This window comes from Cheilinus undulatus, linkage group 5, assembly GCF_018320785.1.
Source record: "Cheilinus undulatus linkage group 5, ASM1832078v1, whole genome shotgun sequence".
NCBI lineage: Eukaryota > Metazoa > Chordata > Actinopteri > Labriformes > Labridae > Cheilinus > Cheilinus undulatus.
Genome location: NC_054869.1, coordinates 23,425,802 through 23,449,461, shown reverse-complemented (window position 1 = coordinate 23,449,461; position 23,660 = coordinate 23,425,802). Strand labels below are relative to the sequence as shown.

At 38.5% G+C, this 23,660-nt stretch overlaps 1 protein-coding gene across 1 annotated transcript; it reads right to left on the bottom strand.

The window, feature by feature from the left end:
* Positions 1–2,623: 2,623 nt before the first annotated feature.
* Positions 2,624–22,535, bottom strand: ddx31 (DEAD (Asp-Glu-Ala-Asp) box polypeptide 31). The gene is made up of 21 exons (XM_041786428.1): positions 22,430–22,535; positions 20,858–20,973; positions 19,880–20,026; positions 19,630–19,781; positions 19,253–19,328; positions 18,985–19,028; positions 18,693–18,763; positions 16,839–16,948; positions 16,053–16,094; positions 15,097–15,161; positions 14,846–14,965; positions 14,125–14,231; positions 13,826–14,043; positions 12,078–12,230; positions 11,899–11,958; positions 11,762–11,812; positions 11,420–11,559; positions 10,472–10,556; positions 7,817–7,928; positions 7,451–7,730; positions 2,624–3,308 (listed from the first exon to the last, which is right to left on the bottom strand). The coding sequence occupies exons 2-21, from the start codon at positions 20,963–20,965 to the stop codon at positions 3,170–3,172; spliced, it is 2,280 nt and encodes a 759-aa protein (XP_041642362.1). The 5' UTR covers positions 20,966–20,973; positions 22,430–22,535; the 3' UTR covers positions 2,624–3,169.
* Between the last annotated feature and the right edge of the window lie 1,125 nt (positions 22,536–23,660).

The window sequence follows — 23,660 nt, the reverse complement described above, 5'->3', positions numbered from 1 at the left end:
TTTACATCTTTCTCAAAACAGCGTGATGCTCATAGTAAATAATGGTTTCATTCAGAGTTAAACAGCTGTATATTTTTTAGAGTGTGGATACTTATGAAATTGTTACAAATTGTTAACCAGATTGTTACCCCTTATCAGCATTTGGACATACAAAGAAATCACAGAAGAGTTTTAGTTACTTTGAACCATGGATGCATTTGGCTAGCTGGTTAGCACTAGCATTAGCTGATAACTTCAGCATTCCCTTGGACACTCCCTCTTCTCCAGTGCTCTTGTACATGCTCACTTCTGCCTCCAAAAACAAGACACAGAAATGCAAAAATACCAAACTTCAGGGCTTCACTACAGCTCATAAACCAACTGGTAATATCATTCTGGCTATATCCACTTCTTATACAAAGTCTCTGAATCACACACACTGCATTTGGGCCTTTTTCAATGTTTTAAAAGTCTGTTGAATTTTTCAGTTTTTTAACTTTTGAATAAATATGCAAATAAGTGTTCATATTTTTGCCCTGGTATTTTTATTTTGATAGTGAATGACAGATAAATGAAACTTCTTAAAGCAACTAAATCAAATTCAAAACTAAAGGATTAGTAGCTTAAATCCGGAGATGTTTTTGAGGACTTACGTAGGTCCTGTCCTGATTTTCCATGGACTTTCTCTTGTTTGAGTTTTGAGTTGCAATCAGTCTTGAATTTTATTCTGTTTGGGCATAATCATTGGGTTATTTTTTGCTCATTCACAAGTATGAAATGTCTTAGATTGTATTCCTAGAGGGACAGGAATAAGACATACTGTGATAAATTATCAGACATCAATTTGCAATTTTCATACCAATAACAGCATTTCTCACATTACAGAATCAGCAGGTAGAGAACTCTGTGGTTTTACAGATAAATCATGAATGAAGTCTTATTAACAATTCATCGATTAACAGACTTGTTCGGAGGTTAACTTTTTGTCCGTCGGCTGATCGTTTCAGTCACTGGTCCAATCAGATGGCTGAACGTTTAATATAGAATAAGAGCAATCAGCTGATGAAATATTAAGCAGTGGGTGAAATATTGATGCAGTTAAAAGGCAGCGATTACACATCAGACTGACCAGAACACTCTGAATAAGTGCTGCAGGAACAAACAGGCTTTTATTTCTGAAACATCTACTTTTAAAGTTCCACTTAACTTTTATATTTATTGATTATTTATTTATTTGCTTATTTTTAAATTTTTGATAGGTTTGGCAGCACCGCTCTGTAAAGTGGAAGTATTTTTAAGATGGGGGTCCAGTGGGGACAAAAGGCTTTGGATATTTTTAAGAATATGTGTCGAAGGCCTTCACAGGCAAACACACAAGTGAAACAGAATGTGTCAGTTCACATTTGGGCCAGAAACACTGATATGAACCTGAAAGTGGACTCATTACTGCTGACAAATGTCTTTAAAAGTAATGAATTGTCTTATCTTTGTGTTAATGTTGTTAAATGTCGTCAGTTCAGATCAGCAAACACTGACATGTGACAGAGGTAAACATTACATTAATTTTTGATCTGACTGTCACACCTCATCTGCATCACATTCAGCTGCAGTGAAAAGAACAAGATCAGAACTTGGATTCAGTCTGTCTCATAAGAGACTGAAATAAACGAGAATCGGTTCAAAGACTCTGAGATGCAGTGCCCAGCTGCAGTATTATGCTGTGGTATCAATGCACGGCTTCCAAAGTATTGCTACTAAGATTGCAGTGGTGTCCTGATAAGTTGAGCAAAGATGCCATCAGAGTCATTCAGGGATGCTGCATTGAAAAGCAGAATCTGAAAGAGAAGGACTGGAATTTTGGCATCTCGAGTTTGGTGATTTCAAAGTAAGTCCAAGCTTTACCTGCACAAAGAAACGCAGACTGTTTTGATGCTTCTACACATGCACCAAACATCTGAAAACTTCCTGAAATTTTCAAAGTCATCAGCATGTGTGAACACAAACAGGTGACTTTTTATCACAGACTTAAACCCAAAATTTTCCTGTCAGCTTCCAAGTAAATTTTGTGGCAATGATGGGAGAATCCAGCAGGAAATATTCAGGAACATTTCAGCACTACAAGATGGGGAGGGTGATGAAGTTTATAAACTGTGAACGGCCCACAAAGAGGGCTAGGGCCAGGAGTGAGGTAAAAATAATGCAGTGCACTTTGAGAGTAAAGTTGAAATGGCGAGAATAAAGTCAAACCTTATTAGACTATAACCAACAGCAGATGTCTGAGTGGTGTTGTTAAGGCTCTAACAGCTCCCACTGCTGTCAGTAACATCTGTGTAGGTTAAGGAGCTGACTTTGTTCCCAACATTTCAACTACTATGCTGAAATCGTGTTTTGACCTTTTTCTTCCTTTTTTCAAGCCCTGGCATAAACATTGTAGATTGGAGCTTTGCAAGATGGATTTGCCTGATGGCGAGTATGAAATATAGCCAATCCATTGGCTTTGCAAGGATTGTAAAAACTGGTGATGCAAAAAAGAGAAAGTCCTTTATCTCAAACTGCTTTGTACATCTTAAACACTAAAGTTGGCAGTCACTCCCAGACACTATACTGTTAGTAGACATTAGCCACCTTGTTCTGAGACAGCTGCTTGAGTAAATAAGAATTTCTTTTTTATTTCTACATCTTCATTAAATTCATTCAGCTCCAAAAAAAACAAGTTATTCATATTTAAACATTTTGCATAATTTTTCTAAATTTTGAGAGGAATTAAGCAATAAATTTTTTTTCAATGTCAAAGCGGAAGTCCTGTTAGAAAATGTTTCACACAACTTTGTACACAGATGTCCAGCGTGAGTTGCCAAAGCAACCTGAACACAGAGGGATAAAGTTTATCCTGCAGTTAAACTGAGTCACAGAAAAACAAAATCATCCTTTAAAATGTTTCTGTTGAAGCTGTCTACAAAAACAGTTCTGTCATCTTTGGCTCAGTTTGCATTATCATGATGAACGACATGTGCTCAAATCATCTTGAGAACAGCTACAGGTCCTTAACACAAATCAGACCTTTCCAGGATTCTCAAGGACTTCTAATCATCCTGTAAATATGTCTGTGCCTCCCTGTGCTCTAGCCTCAGAGCTTATAGTCAGTCATGTCTTATTCCACAGTGATGTGTCAGTCAGTTGCTGCACCTTCTTATTTTTCAACGTCATCCTCTTCTCCTGACTGACCAAACTTCTTCTTTTTCTTCTTCTTCTTCTTGGCATCTCCTCCCTCCATTCCACTGGAAAACTCTGAGCGGAACAGATTGAGCTCCCTCTGACCAGGAGAAAACCTGAGGAGAAGACACAATCACAACGTCAAGATCAAACAGCAGAATCTTTGGTAAATTTAGATAAACCTCAGTAACAGCCGACTCACTGGTTAGTGCCATTAATCCCCTGAAGCATAAAAGAGGTAATTAAATTGCTTTAGCCAATGCTCAAATCAGGGGAAATACGATAAATACAAGGCTCTCATGCACCTAGAAAAAAAGTTACAAGCTGTAGCTGTGAAATCTTCCCCTACATGAAATGGGACGACCCTTCAAGTTCCTGACACGTCATCAGTAGTCATCTGCTGCATTAAGGGTAACAGACTGAACAGACAATGTTATCAGGCATTTCCTGTCTGCAGCCATGGAAATTTCTCCTGTGTGGGCTAATGGCATCATGTTGTGTTTCTCAGCAGCAGCTCAGAGAAATCCAAGAAGACAACATCAACGCCTAGGCATGCTGCTGGATCAGCTTCTGGTATGAAAGCGCTCTCTCCCTGGCTCTCTAGTCTCCCTCCTTGCTCCACCTGCAGCCCACCTGAGTGCGATCTGCACTCAGCTGAGGAGGGGAGTGTCTAGAGGAGCAGGTGGCTGGAACACAATTAATGACAATAACCATATGAGGAGGTTGGTTTGTTTTTTTCTCACTCCTTGTTTTGTTTTACGATTTCCTGATGACTTCCAAGCAGTTTTTCTTTCCCTTCTGTTCACGCCCCCACGCATGTTTAGATTACTAGGTTTTGTTGTTTTAGTTTGTGCTGTAGTTTGCTGGTAGTCCTATTTACTGCAGGTTTTTTTTTTCACTTTTTACTTGGTAGTGTTTTCGTTAGGCAGCCTTGTTGGGCGGTGGGGTGACTGGTTAGCCAGGCCCACCTTCCTTCTTTTGTCCTTTTTCACAGGCTCCTACAGTCTTTTTGGTTTGTTGAGTTTGAATTATTAATTAAATGCATTTTCACTGAATTACTATCACAAGGTTTGGATGTTTTTTAAAGATTAATTTCTGGGCACTTTGCCTTTGTTTGATGGGACAGCTGAAGAGAGACAAGAAATACAGGGAGAGAGAACGGGGGAAGACATGCATCAAACATGCACCCTGATGGGGATTCAATCCCATGACCAGTGCACTGAGGACTACAGCCTCTGCTTATGGGCACCTGCTCTACCCACTAAGCATTCAAGGTACTGTTGGATTTTTGTTGAATCTTAAATCTTGTGTTGGTGTTATATGTCACTGGTCTCTTTGTGTTGGAGCCATGGTTATTTTGATTTTGTTTAGAGAGGCCGTAACAATGGGAGATCTCCCATATTGCTCAGTTTGGAGAGTGTGCGTCTGGAAAATCTCTGTTTGAAGGGCCATGTAACCCTGGCACTCTACCCCATGTGAACATGCAAAGCACAGGGGTAGGGCTAAGTGGTTAGGGAAAGGGGTGTATTGGGACTGGGTCTTAATTTCAGCAAGGTCTCAGATTCATGCAGATGTCATGTTTTTTAAATCTTTTTTCTACCCTTCTTTAAATACTAATCAAAATAATAAAGAATTATTTATCAAACACACCATCACATGACAGACCAGCACCCAAAGGACTGTGGGATACTTAGAAGGTCAAACATGAACCAGCACACATACACCTGTAATTATGTCTCTACTGACCGTGTACACTGGCAGCCTGTACAATGTGTGAGGAGTGAATGTGTGTGGTTGAACCAAGTCCAGACAAGCCTGCTGTGAAGAGCAGCTGTTAACAACAACAAACACACAAACATACACAGTAAACATGATCTGTGACTGAAGGGAGTGGCAGCTTTAATTGTATATAGGAGTGTGTGTTTAATGTGCCTGTTACTGTGAGACATCTCAACAGGAGGCGTGTGATAATGAGCACACGTGTCAGACAAACAGCAGACTGTGTACATACTTAAATGCATTTACATTCAAACATCTATATGCATTTAAAATATAAGGCACTTTTAAGGAGGTTTCTAAATGAGCTTGATTACATATATACACCCCCCCCACACACACACACACCCAAACACACGCAATATATACACATATATACAGTGCTTAACAAATTTATCAGACCACCCTAACCCTAACCAAAGTAAGGTTTATGCCGCAGCTGCCCTAAATTAACAGCATTGGTAATTACCAAAATCATTTTTTATGTTGCTGCAATGGTTAATACACCAATATGTAGAAGCTCTTTAACCCAAATGATATTTTTAATGCTCAAATATAAGTATTATTGTTATCCATGAATTTTCAAATTTACTGATTTACAAAAAAACTGCAAAAATAGTAAAGCACATTATTATTTCTTGATTAATATGTCAAATTATAGTTATTTACTTGCATTTCTGAACAGAAAAATGAGTTTTAGTGGTTGAATGTTATGCTTTATTCATTTCTGACTTCTCAGAGAAGCCCAGTGAGCCGGCTCAAATTTGGGTATAAAAAGGTGAATTCAGTTTGAAATTCCTCATTCCTGTTCAAAATGGTAAAACGTGGAGAGCTCACTGAAAATGAAAGAGTCCACATTAAAGCACTTCATGATGCTGGATGGTCTCTGAGACAAATAGGGAAAGACATAAAGTGTTCTCACGGTGTGGTCAAGTATGCTTTGGAGTCAATTGCCGAGACTGGTACTCACGAAATACACCAAGGAAGAGGCAGGAGAGGAAAGTTAACTGAAGCAGATGTCAGACACTTCAAGATCTGAAGTACTAGAGACAGAACGCAGACCACTGCTGATCTTCAGGCAGAGATGAATGCTTCTAGATCAGAGTCTGAGAAAGTCTCCAGAATGACCATAAGCAGACGACTGATGGAACAAGGCTTAAAGGGAAGAATAGCTGCTAAGAAGCCATTATTGAGGCCTGCAAACATCTAGAAACACCTCAGATTTGCCAGGGAGCACAAACACTGGACTGTTGATGACTGGAAGAAGGTACTCTGGACGGACGAGTCCAAGTTTGAACTCTTGGGTCAATATGGTCGTGTTTATGTCTGCAGAAAATCTGGAGAACGTTTTGATGCCAGATGTATTGCACCCACAGTGAAACACGGTGGAGATTCCATTATGGTATGGGGTTCCATTTGTGGATACAGTGTGGGCAAATGAGTGAAAATGGACAGTATCATGAACAAGAATGTCTACCACAACATCTTAGTGCATCATGGAATCCCTTCTGGACTGAATTTGATTGGTCGTGGGTTCATATACCAACAAGACAATGACCCCAAGCATACTTCAAAGCTGAGCAGAGACTATTTGAGCAAGAAAAAGGACTCTGGAGTACTGGAACTGATGGAATGGCTATGTTAAAGTCTGGATTTGAATCCTATTGAACAAATTTGGGATTTAGTAGATTCAAAGATTGATTGCACAAAAGTTTCATCTAAAGCAAGTCTGTGGGAACAGCTAGAAACTATTTGGAACTCAATAACAAAAGAGACTGTGGAAAAGTACATAAAAACAATGCCAGCAAGAATGCAAGCTGCTATCAAGGCCAAAGGAGGCCACACAAAATATGTTGTGACCCAGAGTTCCTTGCTTTCTTTCAAAATAAAAGTGGGTATAAGTAAATAGTCAGCTGTCCTTGGTTTAAGACAGTAAATTAATCCAAAATGAAACAAAACCTTTTAAATGCAAAATAATGGACTTTCAAAATGCGACAAAAAGATGGAGATTATTTGCCATTAACTACAGAAATCCTGAGATTGATCGTGACTGAATAATATTTTTTAGCTAGTGCAGGAGACACGGTTTTGTGTGTTCTGTTGAAGCAATGAGAGATTATGACTTTCAAAGAAAAACTATCTAAACCTTAACTGTCTGTTAAGGGTCAACTGTGTTTGCTGCTTATTTAATGTCATGTTCTGGAGTCTTTGGAGGCACAATATCCTTAAAATTGCTACAAACCTAAGGCTGTGAAAGATTTTTCAGTTTTGCCCAATTTAAAATGTTTTTTAGGAAAAAAATCTCCTGAGTACTGCAGTGATTTCATTTTCTTTTACCACATATTGTTAACTTACCTCTATATAACCTCTAATGCAACCAATACAGAATCCTGTCTATGAAAAGATTTAAAGATCTGGCAGTTTTACATGTTACATTCAATCATTGATAATTATAAAAACAATGGGATACCCCGAGTCTCACCTCTTCTCTCCGGTTCTTCTCTGTCCTGCAGTCTGACCACTGCTTGACTTGTTCTGCTTCTTCACTGGACTCCTGTTCTGGTTCTTGTTCTGGTTGTGGGTTTTAGCCCCACGGCCTTTATTTGGGCCCTTTGCATGCTCAGTGACAGCACTCAGGCCCCGTGGGGCGTCTCGGAGTCCGAAGCTCTTGGCAGTGTGTCCCAGGTGGAGGGAGCGGATGTGGAAGATGTGCTTGAGGTTTGCGGGGTAGGTGGTGTACGCTCGCAGGAAGGACTGCAGTGCTAATGACAGTTGATTGACATCACAGTCAGCAGGGGAACCTTGTAGATCACTAAAGACTACCTGTCAAACATTCAAGCTAACATACCTTTCTTGGCATTCTGCACGGACTGAGCATCTGCGTGAACAAAGTTTTCAAACTCGGTCTGCAGAACCGTCGCTCTCTCTCTGGTCTCCTGCTCCAGAGCCTTGGAGGAACTCTGACACACAGAGACAAACATGAGCTGTTACTGAAGACAAACTGATCAGATTAATGCCTGCAGAAACCCTGCTTACAGTGGAGTAGCCCACCTTTTTATTAATTTCATCAAAAATTGGTAAAATAAAATGCTGATATTGATAATCGGCTTAATGCCAAATATCTGCATCAACAGTCAGCCAGGCCAATAAGCGGTGTACCCCAACTATAAATACAAATAAAATATTCCTGAAGACACAGGGGACCTCTAGGCTTTTACGGCAGTTTTCAAGCCTATAATCACCTGGTGGTTATATGCCTCATGAGGTTTTTAATCACTGGACAGTGAATATACAGTGGTATATAAATAAATAAGCGATGGCTGACAATGCGGCCTAATGACCTTGACCTTTGACCTCCAAAATCTAATCAATTGTTCTTGAATCAGAGTGAACATTTGTACAAAGTTTGAAGAAAATCCGCAAAAGTGAAATATCACATCATTAAGCAGGGAATGCACATGAGCTCTATGACCTTGAGCTTTGAACTTCAGCCTCCAAAATCTAATCAGCTCATTCTTGAGTCAGTCAGAGAAGGATCCCTCTAGGTATTCTTGAGAAGTCATATTCAAGGATGGTCTGGACTGACGTAAGGGTAACCTTCAGGTTACCCTTACGTAACCAAAGTGTGTTTTAGTCTTTTCTTTGACTTTTGTTTGGTCTGTTTTAGGTATTTTGATTGAATAAAGAATTAATTGTTGCTCATCAATAATTAAAGTACCTTCCATTAAGTAGTTTAAATGGACCTCTAGTCCAATGATACAGAAAAATGGACTAAAAGATACACAACACTGCTCTGACTGAGGCCATACTGAGAACTGAAGTATATCTGACCACTGAGGTGCCACTGAGTGAGGCAGTAAACCCTCCTGTCCCTCCCGCTGATCACACTGATGTGATCTTCGTGTGTTTAAATGTTGGTTTAATGTTCAACAGATGGATGTGTTTAAATAAAGGTTAATATAAATCACTGTGATGGTGTCAGGGAACCAGCAGCTCACAAACATCAGATCATCACAAATACAAACTGAAATCTGAAGCTGCAGTTTTTCCTGTTTGAACCTGCAGCAGGATTCACATCAGGTTTCTTTAGAAAGCGCTTCAATAAAACTGTCTGAAGCGATCCTTCACAAACACTTCCCCCCGCTGGTTTCACTGTCACCACCACTCTTTTTACTCCGCCTTTGTTGGTGCTCTTCAGTCTGACACCGTCACGTTTGGGGTTTTTAAAAGGAAAAGAAACAAGTGATAAAAAAATTATTCTTATCATCTTCACAGGAACAGCAGGTGGTTTCACAGAGTCTCAGACTATCAGCACCATTGAGCACAATCCTGGACGACCCTGAGACCCCCAGGACCCTCACAACCCTCTAAAACAGAGGAAAGACAGCTGACATCTTCAACTAATCAACAACACACCAAATACAACACATTTTTTTGCAGATTCCTCAAAACCTCTTAAAAACAGCCAAAAAACACGTCAAAGGCTTTCACAATACAGCAAAAACACAGATGGAATCTCCAGTTACACCAACTATTTTCCCTAAAATAAAAAAATTGAACAAACTCTAATCCTCCCACTGAAACATGGTTAATGGCATAACTTGACCCTGAAACCTAGTGAAGTGACTGTAAAAAGCATGGAAAGACCCTTAGAATCCCCTACAAGGACAGCTGCAAACCAATACAAACCAATACAAACAAGAGAAAGATCCAACTCTACCAATAGTTAAGGGGCCTCCTTCAACTGTTATAGAGATTTGTCAGTGTTTAATGAATCCTTATTGGTGAAAAACAAATGTTTAAAGCTTCAGTGATGAGTTTTTAATCAGTTACTAAAAAGACTGAAATTAAAACCAAAACCTTGTATCTTCTATTTTAATTTTTTTCATAAATCAGTGCCATTCGTAACACTTTACATCTGCATGTGAGTTTTAACAAATCTTAAAGCCATAAAAAGTGTCAAAATTGTGTTGACTACCACCTTTTAGTTTGAATTATTTGAAAAAATACAATGTTTCTTTCATTCGACGAATTGTATGAAGGGTGAAAGTAACAAAAATTTAATGGAAAAAACAGAGATGATAAAAAATACATAAAAATTTACTTGAATTGAAAAATGAAGTCATTAATTATAAATTGATTTCATTAAGATGAAGTCAATTTGATGAAAATTGTTGCAATTTGATGGAAAAAGTGGAAAATTCTATCGTTTTGATTGTTTTTCATTCATCAGTCATTAACAGTGCAAACACTTTAATTTTAGATTAAAATCATTGACGAAAAGAGGCCTCAAGTAACGAAAGAATAAAAGCATAATAAATGCACTTGAATTAAAACATTAAGAGACAAAAAATGTTGGTGAAGTAAAAATAAAAATGATAATCCAGTAATTATTTAATACATTTTTAACAACATCTAATTTTGTTACTTTAAATTTTATCATTCACAAAATGTAATGTAACTTGGTTTCAGAGACAGAGATGTAAGAATGTCATTGTCTTACCTTGCTGTGGTATTTCCCCCGTCCCTTATACATGTCGTCCATCATCAGACTTGAGAGAATGTCCAACAGCTTCATCTCTGATAGACTGAATACAAAAAGACCCACCCACACGGTCAAACCAGGAGGAATAACAGCATAATACTGTACAAAGTGTGGTACTACTCTGTGTCCTGACTTATAAGTAACTGTATAAAGTATATATGTATATGTATATGTATACTGCCAGCATTGGGCCAAAATCTTCTATTTTTTTTCATAAATCAGTGCTACTGGTCACCCTTTACATCTGTCAGTGGGTTTTAACTAGTGATGTACGATAAGCATTTTTTTGAACAGATACCGATAACCGATAACTTCCGACTCCTGATGGCCGATAACTGGTAATAACCGATATACTTCTTTCTACTCTTTGCGACCTTTGCAAGGCAAATTCTACACACACAGTCTTGTTTTCCTCCCCATAAATACTGAATAACGCCACCGTGTTGTTAGCATTTTAGCACAGGGGGCTGCTTCCTCTTCTTCTCTGGTGCTTAACAGCAGGTCGTGTACTGCGGTGCCACCTGCTGTTTTGGAATCAGTAGTCTAGTGAGAAAAAAAACAAACGCCAGCACTGACAAAACTATTTAATACTGTATATGTTATCAGGGCTCATTGTCATGATATCGGACTTATCGGAATGACGTAATAATTTCCTGTTATCGGCCCAATAATTATCAGCCCGATAGTTATCGTGCACCCCTAGTTTTAACAAATTTTCAAAGCAATAAAAAGGGTCAAAATATGCTGACTATGACCATTTAGTATAATACCATTTTAAAAACAGCTTTTTTTTTTAATTCTCTGAAAGGTGGCAAATTTGGAGATAGGAGGTTTTGACTGACATCAATGATATGTACAGGTATATGTTAGCGGTGTCAGAAGAAGCTCAATTATCAGACAACACACCTGATATTGTAACTGGCCAGCTCAGTGATGAAGGCGGTCTCGGCAGGTGTGAGGAACAGGAGGCTGCTTCCTTGTCCTCCGATCCGAGCTGTCCGACCGACACGGTGGACGTATTCTGCTGCTGCAGTTGGAGGAGTGTACTGCAGACACACAATATACATTCAGAAGTCCCCACTGTGGTCGTATGCAGCACTGTTTGAACTGCACAGTCTTTAGCTGAATCCCTGCTACCATTTTTCATCACTGATAAACTAGTGTAACATAAAACATGGCCACTGGAGCAGAGGGAGAAGCTCATTTCAATCCAAATAATCAAACAAAATCACTGATTATGAAAGTCACCTGAATGATCCAGGTAACTTGAGGAAGGTCCAGACCTCTGGCTGCCACATCCTGTATCACACACACTATCATTAAAGTCAAATAATCCCAACACAGAATGTAACACAGACCGTATGTTTTAAAACAGAAATACTGACCGTGCAGAACAAGACTCCAGACTTAGATACTGAAAACTCCTGAAAGACCTCTAAGCGCTCCTGGAGGAGATAAGAAACACATCAAACGTTGACAACAGACATCAAACAAAAATACTCAAACATGGAGTAATAAACCCCATAGAAACATTTTACATCACACATGCAGAGAGCAGCCTTACTTCCTGCTTCATGTTGCCATGAAGACGCATAAAGCTGAGTTTGGGCTTATTGTTTGATGAGGGGCCTGAGAGGATGGAGGTGAAGAGCGAGTGTATGAACTCGACGGCCTCGCAGCTTGATACAAAGATGATGAGTTTGTTGTTCTGTGAAAACTGGAGGACAAAATAATGTGTGTTAATGCTGAAAGTATAAAGGTAATTTTTTTTACCGTTTAGACGGCTACAACTAAGAATCAACTCCAACTTTATTGTCCCTGGGAGGGACAAATGTGTTTTGCAGCCAAGAAAAAAAATGAAAACATAGGTGACTCAGATGTATTAAAAAAACATAAAAAACACGAATGTAAAATCAGGGAACAAAGGATGGCAATAAAAAGAGAAACAGCCCCTAAAATCATCATCATCAATCAGCATTAATATACAGGAAATTGGTTCAGGGACAAAATCCTTATTAAAATGTGGCTGACTAATGGTCAATGAGAATCTTTTATCCCGCTGGTCTTTGTTTAACTAAGAGAGGAGAAGGTAGGAGCTCGACATCATCTTTAATAAAGTGACGAGGACATGAAGCTGTATACTGGAAATGGAAGACAAATGAGGCAGTTTAAAAACGGAACTTTACAGGCCACTCCGTTAACCCCATAAGACCCTGGTTGTACAAACTACATTTTGGCTGTTTTACAACACAGTAATATTTTCTGCTATTACAATTCGAGAAATAATTGTCCAGAATGTCCATTAAAGTTTAAGTAATTTGCTTGAAGAGGGAGAATTTGCAATGGAATTTTCATGGAAATTTTGGGGATATGTTTGTATATTTTGCAGAGTTTCACTGGAAGTTTAAGGTAAGGGGGAGTTTAAGGTAATAAGTAAAGATATTTGGGGGAATCTTCAAGCATCATTTTCATGGAACTTTGGGGTTATTTAGTTCTAACTTCTGCGTATTTTATTTAGAAGTTTAAGGGGGAATTTGCTTGAATTTTTTAGGAAATTTTCATTGGAATATTTAGGCTTTATGAAAAAGTTTCACTGAAACGTTTGGGGGGATGTTTGAAGGAATTTTCGGGTACTTTCTATGGAATATTTGAAAATATGTTTAAGAATTTTCACATAAATTTCATGTAATTTCTTAGCAATTTCAGGAAATTTGTGAGAATTTTAAAAAGGAAAATTCCCAAGAAATTCAGACCTTGTATTGGAAACATTGTTAATGCTTTGCCTTAATGAGTCCTTGTGGTCCATCATCAAAATGACTCCCCTATCCCTCCTTCAATGACAGATAACATTTCTGACCCCAAACTTCTGATTAACTGGCTGACACAGAACCAAAACATCTGCTCTAAAACTTATCCAATGTTGTCCTTCTGATCCCAAATAAGTGAGAGAAACTAAAAATGCATTCCAAAGTAAAGCTCAGGGCTCAGGCCATTAATATGTTGCAAGCTGGTTTTAGTTTCAGCGTATAAGATTAGCAAATCAAACAATATGGTAAAAGTGATGACAGACTACATGCAACTTATTTCTCATTATTTTCCCGACTGCACCCCGGGGTTCAATCTTTGGTTCTCCTCTTTTCTCTATGCAGGATTTCACTTTGATTCAGTTCACAGAACGGAGTTTCTTATCACCAGTATGCAAACATAACACAGCTATATCTTTAGTTTAATTTCCATGTGAAAATCAGTGTCTGTCTGGACATTACCATGTTGACTTTTATTGTGTTATTATTCTGTTTCTTTGTTATTTACCTTGCATTTGTCCAGTATGAAGGCAGCCAAACAAACCAGTCTGATCTTACTGGGAACCACCACCACAAACTGCTTTAGAGCCTCTGGTACAGCAAAGCTCTCTGATTGGCTGGCTGTGCTTAGGTCAGAGGTAGTGCCTGTGAAGTCAGTGGAGGCAGAACCAGACACGTGGATGCTGACTGGATCAGACAGACAGATATCTGCTAATCGAGTCACACCTGAAACACAGCAGGAGTTTTCAATGTTAAATCTGTTCTGCTGACACCACTTATGTTTTTGTCTTTTATATATTCACTCACCACTTGTCATTGTAGCAGACAGGAGGACGTTCTGTCTGCTTGGTCCTGTGGAGTTCAGGCTGTTTAAAATGACTGTCAGGTCCTTCTCAAAACCCAAGTCCAACGTCCTGATAAGAATTAAACACACACAGGTAGAAATATGGTCATGACAGATAATAATTAATAGTCTTGTTTGGTAGTTTCACATAACTTACATAAAAACAGAACTCTGTTTCTTGAACTTAATTTTGAAAGAAAAAAAATGATTCGGAGTTCCTTAAAGCTCTTTATTTGGTCCTCCATGATTCAACTACTGCATGTATTAAAGCTAAAACATTAAAGAATCAGTAAAATAAAACTCTTTTCATATCTTTAATGTCACCATTTTAACAGACAGATGTGTCTCATTGAAGAAGTCACTGAGCTCGTTTGAAATAATTCCGGGGGTGTCTAAAGGTGATCTCTTTAGCCAGCATTTCACAACTCACATAAACGTACAAATCTGTGCAACGGTGGACGAGCAAAACAGGATTTTTATAGGTCTTTCTCTGTTTGTTATCAAGGTTTACGGCACATTAACTACAGCCTGTTTCCAGCAGCTAGAAAAGTTGTTCTGTGGCACTTCCAGTTTTCTATTACCTATGAGTAACTAAGACTCACAAATAGTCCACTATTTAGAATAACCTTTGAGTTTTGCTTGTAATAAGTGAGCATATTTGACAGTCAAAGAGCTGTAAATTACCGGTCAGCCTCATCTAAAATCAGCCAGCGGACAGCACTGAAGGCGATGCTCAGGGTGTTTTTGATATGATCCACTAGACGTCCAGGAGTTGAAACCAGAATGTTGATGCCTTTTCGTAGCCTGGAAAGATGCAAGTCAGCCGGTTCAACAGTTTGCTCGACAGCAACAATTCTCAACACTCTGTAATGTTAATGTTTCCTGATCTTCAAGTGAAGCAGTTAATATGAGCTGGTAAATACAGATGTCAGCACCTGGCTTTTTCAGCTTTTCTCTTCTCTCCTCCCATCAGAACGCCTGGGACAATCCATGTGAAAGGCTACAGAGAAGAAGGAGAGAAAAAACACAAGAATAAGCAGCTGTTGATATCAGCACACAACTTCCTGCAGCAGTTTCACAGTTTAAGTCTGTTTGACCTTCACAGTAAAAGCTGAGCAGTTCTTTCTAACACATCATGTACACCGTACAGCCAAGATATTATAGGAGTAAAACAGCAGGGTATGGAGCTCAGCTCTGATTGGTGCAAATGTAAAAAACAGGCGTACTTAGGTTCAGTGATTCAGTAGTAGGATAAAGCTTAAGCTAAAGTCAGTTTTACTGATAAATCTGAGTAGGAACAAAACAGTAATAGATGGGTTACACCTCTCTGATTCATTCTCCAAACCAAAGTGGGACCAAAGTTAATCTACGATGGGCGCTGACAGACTGTGGATTTGGAGTCAGGGCATCCAAACTCACAGTCAACGCCCTGCCCCTCTTTCAACATCATTATTGTTACTGCAATAATATTACATCATATTATTACTGATAAAACATCAAGGATGCCACAGGGCAGAAAAATCTACAGCAGAATAGATCTATGTGTTGATTGAAGCACATTAACATTTGTGGAAAGCTCCATGACTTTTGTGTTATTGTTCTTTACATTCATAGATAGCGCTCCTCTGCTTATGCTGCTAATCAGGCTGTTGACACAATATTGCAGTAGCTGTCAATTGTGAGGCCACACCCCTTTTAACTGTGCCAAAAAAACTTCAATTCTAAGAGAAATGAAAACTTTGAGATAAACGTGCATGATACAATCTAAAATAAACCCATTCATGGAAAAATGTACAAGACGCATGCTCATGAGTCCCATCATCTGTACATTCTCTGGTTATAACAGGCGTGATTGGATAAATGAAGAGTTGTGTCTTTATTTGTGTGGTACCTTTAAGAGCTTCTGGAAGGTCTGAAATGTCTGCTGGGCAAGCTGATGGACAGACAGACAGATGAGAGAGTTAATTAATCAGTATCCAAACAGGTTATCTGCTCCTAAACCTTCTCTATCAGTCTGAGGTAATTAACCCTTTATGACTAGATCCAAAGAGGCCAGTTCTAGCTAAAAGTTTAGAGCAGCAAAACACATCAGGAGTTCATCACCAGAGCCAGTAGCTGAGTGGTCTGAGACATATTTGACCACACATTATTAGCTGCGTTATCACGTATGTGTCTCGATGTTTTCCTGCAGGAATGTCACAGAATCATTCACTGTTTACAGTTGGAGCTCATAGTATTTGCACTAGCTAGCTACTAGTTGATCACTAGCTTATCTTCTGAGGTTTGCTTAGTTTAGGGTAACGCCTGGGAAACTGCTAGTCTGCCTCTTTTTAAACTTCAGTATCTTTCTCCAGAATCTCAGATTAGCATTTTCAAAGTGGTTTATTTGGTATAAACACAAACTGAACTGTAAATGGGTTGTGGTTACATTTTATGACACCAAGATTTAAATAGCTGAATCAATCAACTGAGAGCTGACTACTGACTCACTATACATTGTTAGTGATAAATTTATCAGTCCACATATGTTGATAATTCTGTGTCTCAGAATTTTTGTTGTGATGGCAGTAAAGTGAAGTGACTCTGATGGCACAGATTTAAAAGCAGACTGATCAGACTACTAAAACTCAGGCTGACATAATGAAATTATCAAATGACCAAAGTGATCGGACCGAACCTCTCTGGTTGGGACAATGACGACAGCCAGAGGACCATCAGACCTGCTAACCTTGGGCTGGACCGCCTGTAGACTCTGGACAACAGGGACGGCGTAGGACAGGGTTTTACCTGGAATGATAAGAGTCCACTATCAGAGATGGCTTCTTTTATTACACAGTGTGGAACATCTGAACTACTGTGCTCACATTTAGTCCTTTCTTATTCCACTGGTCTACATTAGTGCTGTAAGCAATTTAAAAAAAAATGTATTACAGTTTTTTTGATTAATTAATAGCAATTAATAACATATGGATGTTATAAGTAGGACTGCATTACAGGTACATTTACTGTGTCAGCCTGTTTGTAATTGGTTATATAAAAACATTATATATAAATACATTGTTGTCAATATTTGCACTTTTTCATTATTGATTGAATTCACAATTTACCGTTTTTGATCTGTTACTCTATTGATACTTGACATGCTCTCATCCATCCACCTCTGCTCTCAGTCTGCACAAGGCTCTTTTCCTCTACATTGGTGTTTCCTAATGAACAATTTTTCATTAAATGCAAGTGCACTTGGGAAGCATCTAGTTGGTGACATCACAATAGTTCATAACAAAGAACGTGCTTTTGAGCAGCATCTGACCTTTTGAAGAGGTTTTACAGCAGCGATGACGAGAGTCAAATTTTCAACAGGGAAGTCTGTGCATCAGTAGATGTATTTAGCATTTATGGATGTAGCACTGCAGCACATCTCTGCATTGAAGTGAGATTGCTCGACTCTCTGTGTGTTTGTGCACACGCTCTGGAGGGTCACCCTGACACAGGCAGGGAGGGGAGATCCTGGATGGTGCATATCTTTTGGATGCATAAAATCATAAAAATCACAAGACCTCAAAAAGTCTTTTTCTCATTAAGTTGATGGCTGTTGAACAGAGTGGTGTATGTTGTCAGTGTGATTAATTTGCATCTAATTTTTAATGTGATTAATTAATTGCTATTTTCTGTGATTAACTGCTCACAATTAATGCATTATTTAATATCTTGGTGTTTTTATTAATAATGTACTTACCTGAACACACATGTAGTTTGTTTAGTAGATAACAAAAACAGTTACATTTCCTACGTCGGCTAAAAGTTCATGGTGTTGACCAGAAGTTTATGTTTATTTTTTATCAGGCTGTCTTAGAGAGCCTAATCAGGTACGGTTTGGTGACCTGTCTGTGCAGTTAAAATCTAAACTGATGCAACTGATTCACACTGCATGAAAAAAATAATAGGAGGTAAAAATCCCTGCAGACTGTTTTTAAACAGGCTGTTTTCAGTCATGCCTCTATGATTGTAAATGATCAATTTCATGTTTTACATCCAGAGCATGAACTGCTGCCCTCTGGTAGTAGGTTCAGAGTTTCCTGCTGAAGGCTGAACAGGTTTAAAATTGCATTTATTCCTGTGTCTATTAAGCTCTTAAATAGCAGCAAATAAGGTAGCAATGGCAATGAACTGGACTGTGATTTATCTTGCATCTTGGCACTTGCTTTTTTAGAGGACGTATTTATCTATAGTCAATGTCTTATGTCAAAGTGTTTTCATGTGTAATGTGTATGTCGTTGAGTGTTGTCTATGGCTAAGGCATGGGTGAAGAGCCCAAAACAAATTTCTCACTCTGTGGGACAATAAAATGATCTTGCTTTATCTTTTAGCAAGAACTGTATCTTTGTGGAATATTACTCAGTTTAATTTTATTTCAGTCACTCCACAGTTGATATCCTTTACTAGAGAAAGCTACTGGTTTTAATTCAGAGTGACAGTGTTGAGTGTTACGTGCTGTTAGAGGACCAGAACCAGAGCATCCAGTGTGTCTCACCTGATCCTGTCTGAGACCGGACAACAGCGTCTCGTCCTGACAGAAGAACTGGAATTGTCTGTTTCTGAACACTAAACACACGAGCGTAGAAAAAAGAAGCTGGTTTAAATACAACAGCATTTGTATTTGTGACCTTACATCCCTTAAGAACCATATAATAATGACTGCTTGACATGAGCTCAAACGTGAGCCAAAATCAGTATCTAAGTAAATTAATGTAATTCAGTGTCTCTTTAAATGATGAGAGTCCATGATTGTGTTTCTCTGTGTTTGTGCGTGCTTAAAAACTCACCTAGTAACTGTGGAAACATTCAGGACTTTGTTCAGTGTTGCCACCTGGTAACAGAAACCAGCCAATCAGAAAATAGAAAATTCATGTTTTTTTCTATGATTATTTTCCAGTTAAGAAGATTCACCTACAAAGATCTCACATCTTAAACAGCTGATCAAGTAAAATAATAAACAAATAATGTAGCAAATAAACCAAACAGAGCAACAATAAGTGATTTAACATGACCAAACATGTAAATATATCTATGTTTGTGTAAATTGTGTGTTACCAGGTGTGGGTGAAGGTCCAGGTCTGAAAATGAGTCACTGGTGAAAATCTTCTCCTTTACCTGAGAGACGGAAGGTCTAAAGGTGGGATGGAAAGAAGGAGAAGGATCAAAGGAAGAGAGCGAAAGAGGGAGAGAAAGAGGGACAAAGACCAGAGGGAGAGGAGGATAAAGAGGAAGATGAATGAATGAAAATGAGGTAAAGGGGAAAAGAGTGGAAGTTTAAAGAAGAGGGAGAGGGAGAAAAGCATGTAATTATATATCAGAGTGGATAATAATCAAACACATCCAATAGTAACAGAAACAATACTGGCAGGTAACTATAGACCAATCAGGTCAGGGGTTGATCAGTTAAGCCAATCAGAGCAGGAGATACATACCTTTGGATCTCTGGGATATCTGGATTATGTTTAAATAAAGAGGAAGTCTTAATGTTGCTCCTTCCTGTTTCTTTGACTCCATCCTTCTTCTTCTCATTCTCTCTTTTCTTCTTCTGTGGTTCTTTCCTGTCTGTTTCCTCTGTGAGTGGAGACTTAAACATACAGAGATAATTACTCAAATAGCTTTGATAAAACATCTCTTCAGACTTCAGGCCCTGTTTCTGGTGCTACAGGTGTGACCAGTGTTTACCTGAGTGCCTGCAGACTGAGCCTCCTCATGCTCATCCTCTGCTGTGTCAGTGTGCTGGAGTCTCCTCTTTTTAAAGGAGCCTCCCTTCATCTTTGCATGCTCCTTCTCTGGGGAGCTGAACCTCCTCTTCTCTGCTTTCTGCTTCTTCTGGAGATTCAGACAGAAAGACAAACAGACCTCTATTAATATGATGATAGTTTTGTACATTTATCTCTTTTTTAATGTATTTTTTATATCATTACTCTCTTAAATCTGCAAACAGTTAATTGTATATAGAGAGAAATTTGCTTAAAGGGGCAATAAAATGTTAAAAATTGTATAGTATCATATATCCTGTTGTTACTGTGATCTGATGAACCTAATTACAGAACAACTTACTGGCACTAAGCTGCTGTAGGATGAGATGTTTTTTTACATTCAAAGAGACATTGAAAAATTTCAGAGCTGAAGCTTCATCAGTGGGAGCATCCCTGTAGTCAGACAGTTATCTCAACAAATGGCGTAGCATTAACTGCTGTTCTTGTTCTGTTCATTTAATTTTCCAGTACTATTAAGCAAGACTCTGGGCAATCTGGTCTTTGCTTATCTTTTTTGTTTCCAATGTGTGGCAAAAGCTTTCTAGCATGTCCCATACCTGAAGTACAGAGGCTATAGTCCTTACAGCAGACAGTCCTGGTTTGAAACTAACCCATCACCCTTTTCCCACATAACATTCCCCACTCTCTCTTCCAAATTTTCAAATAAATTTAAAGTCCTGTCTCTATAATACAGGCACAACTCCCCACCTTAAAAAATGATCTTTTAAAAAAACAACAACAGAAGTTTCTTATTGCTGTTAAACTGTCATTAACTTATAGTGACCACCGTTCTTGATTTCACTGTCATAACAACATTGGCTTTAACAGCAACAATGCCAGCAAAATGATTAAAATGCAATAAAATGAGGTATGTCTCTGACAGTTGAAGAGTAATACTCACTATGGCCCATCTCTGCTGAGAACTCAGATGTTTCTTCCTGGACAGTGATGAGGGGGAAAAACTGCTGCAGATGTTCAGACACAGCTGCTCGTCTCCTGATGACATCATTAATACACCTGATGGGCAGACAGGTAAAAGTTCTGTTTCAGACACAGTCAGTTCACCTGCTTTAGCTGCATTTAAATATTTAAAAGACACACAATCAAAGAATAGAACTTACAAGTCACTTATCAGTGAGAAACTAAAACTTTAATGTCAATCCAGTGATTAAAACATATTTAGCAGTCTTCACTGTTGTATCGGTATTTGCATACATTGAAGTAGGATATTTAAGAATACTGATGAAGAGACTTTCTTTTGTTTTGACAAATTGATTTTAAAAGGCTAGGTCTGTCACTGTCTTCCATCATGGATAACCCTGGCCAGCCTCTGCACCACCTGATGGACAGACATTGGACCACTTTCTCCAATAGACTGGTGCAGCTCTGCTGTCACAAGGAAAGACTAGGGAAAAATGTCCTGCCCAACCTAATAACTCTTCATAACAGTTCACCTCTGTGAACTGCCATTCTCACCATCTTTGTTTCAGCCCTGCTGCTTCCCTCTGCTGTGAAGTTTTACATTTTTATCTTTGCACATTCATATTATATCACTTTATTATTGTGTCAGTAGTTTGTATTAGTTAAAATTCAATAACAACATCTCTGCACACTGCACTAGCACTCTACAGGCCTAATCACTGCAATGTACACAACAGTAGTGATGAGTATTTTTACGTCTGCACATTTACACCTCTACCTGAAAAAATGCATCTTTACAATCTACCTACAGTAATAGACCCTGTGTTTATAGATTTTAAAAGTAATTTTACATTAATATTGATTTATTATGTAACACTTTATTTGTAATGTGGAGCTAAACTACTTTTTTATCCATATTTTTTTAGTGTTTACTTAGAGTGTCGTTATTCTTTTGCAGCTTTACTTGTTTGATAACTGGCTATACCACAATATTCAGATTTTCCACCCATCCATCCATCCGCCGGAAGGAATGGAATAGAAGTTTTTAAGTACAGAAGGTACATTTGCAGCATGCAGTCAATATAAAAGGAAACATGTGTATTAGATTTAAGGATAATTATCTCCTTAAATAAACTGCCGAACAAAAGAGGGGTCCTGTCAGTGTTGCTGTAGGTTCAAATTAAACGTTGTCGCCGTTGTATCGCCGTCTGCCATGAGAGAAAACGTAAAATTTACATTTTCATGACTGGAGCTCGGTATGATGTCCTGTCGGATGGTCGTTAGCGTATTTTAGTCTGTTTAGCAGCGTTACGTCCGATCTAAACCGTAGTTACGGATCACATCACATTCAAAAATGTGCTATGAACGAGCCATCAGTTATAACGAGACTTCACCAGAATCAGACCCTCCATTTAGGCTACCCACAGAGAAACACGTGTGAATGTTTGTGTCGCTCCAACCCCATTACACTGCAGCAGTCATGCTAACAATAACCCATAAACGACAGGAGAAAAGACGTAACGTTTTAAATATGAAAACAGGATTAACTCACGTTTTATCTCTGGGATCCACAACACGCATGGGGAAAGCTTCCTGATACGTCACTGACGCCCCGCCTCCTTCACAGCTGTTTTTGTTGGACATGCGCAGTAGTTTAACTCCTTATTTCAAAGTATTTTGATCATGAAAACAAGATTTCTATCTTCATTTACCGTGAAAAATGTACGATTCAATCAGAACTCGTTTAAAACATTGTGAAATTATTGTCAAAAGGAAAAATATTCAAACTAACAGACAAAAAGAAATAACAATAGCAACACAATAATAACTATAAGAAGAAGAAGAAGAAGAAAATTTGAGGATACAAGCCTTATATTCCCATGACTTCTGTTCTCATGACCCCATAGATATAAAAGGCTTGATATATATGTTTGCTGTAAAATTTCTTTGACTAAAATGAATGAGATAAAAGTAAAACAAACAAATACATATATAAATAGATGGAGCAATGAACTGGTGTTTTACAGACAGAATAGAATCAGCCAGAGAGACAGAATTGAATGATCCACACAGACAAAATAGAATGACCCAAACAGGCAGAAAAGAAAAACCAGCTAGACAGAATTAAATGAGTCAGACAGAATAGAATGAGCCAGGCAGTAAGTAAATCTTGCTATACACTGTAAAGAATTTGACCTGATCTCAGAGGTACCCAAGCAGAATCAAGAGAAGTCTGAAAGGAGTTCAGGTCAATCATAAAGTCTAAAGAGACCCTGAATATCTGACTCACTATTGTAATTTCAAAACAACAGAAGCAGGCACTTGAATGTAATTTAACTGATCCCAGTTTGTGTCATGGGTCATGTCTCTGTATCTACATGTAGACCTGTGGAGACCTTAAGCCCTGTCAAGGGTTTGAAGTAGGAGTTGAAACTGAAACCACGTTAGCCTTAAGATAAATCTGAGGAAAAGCAGAGGTATATACTGCCAGGGGGAATTTAGACTCACACTGGACCTGGTTTATTAAGAACCTTATCTAAGTTAGATCCTGGGACTCAGACATCATACCAAAGAGTTAGACCTCCTCTGCCATGCCTATGTGTGTTTGTATATTTGATGGATTCACCCCCCCCTGTTCTGTATCATTTCTCATACCATGGCTCTGATTATTAACCTTAGCTTTTTGTTGCCCTTTTGGTTTTTTGTTGACACATTTTGTTTGTTTGTAATTTGGTTCCCTGTCTTTGCCAATTGTTGAAGCTTTGACATGTTCAAAGATCTGA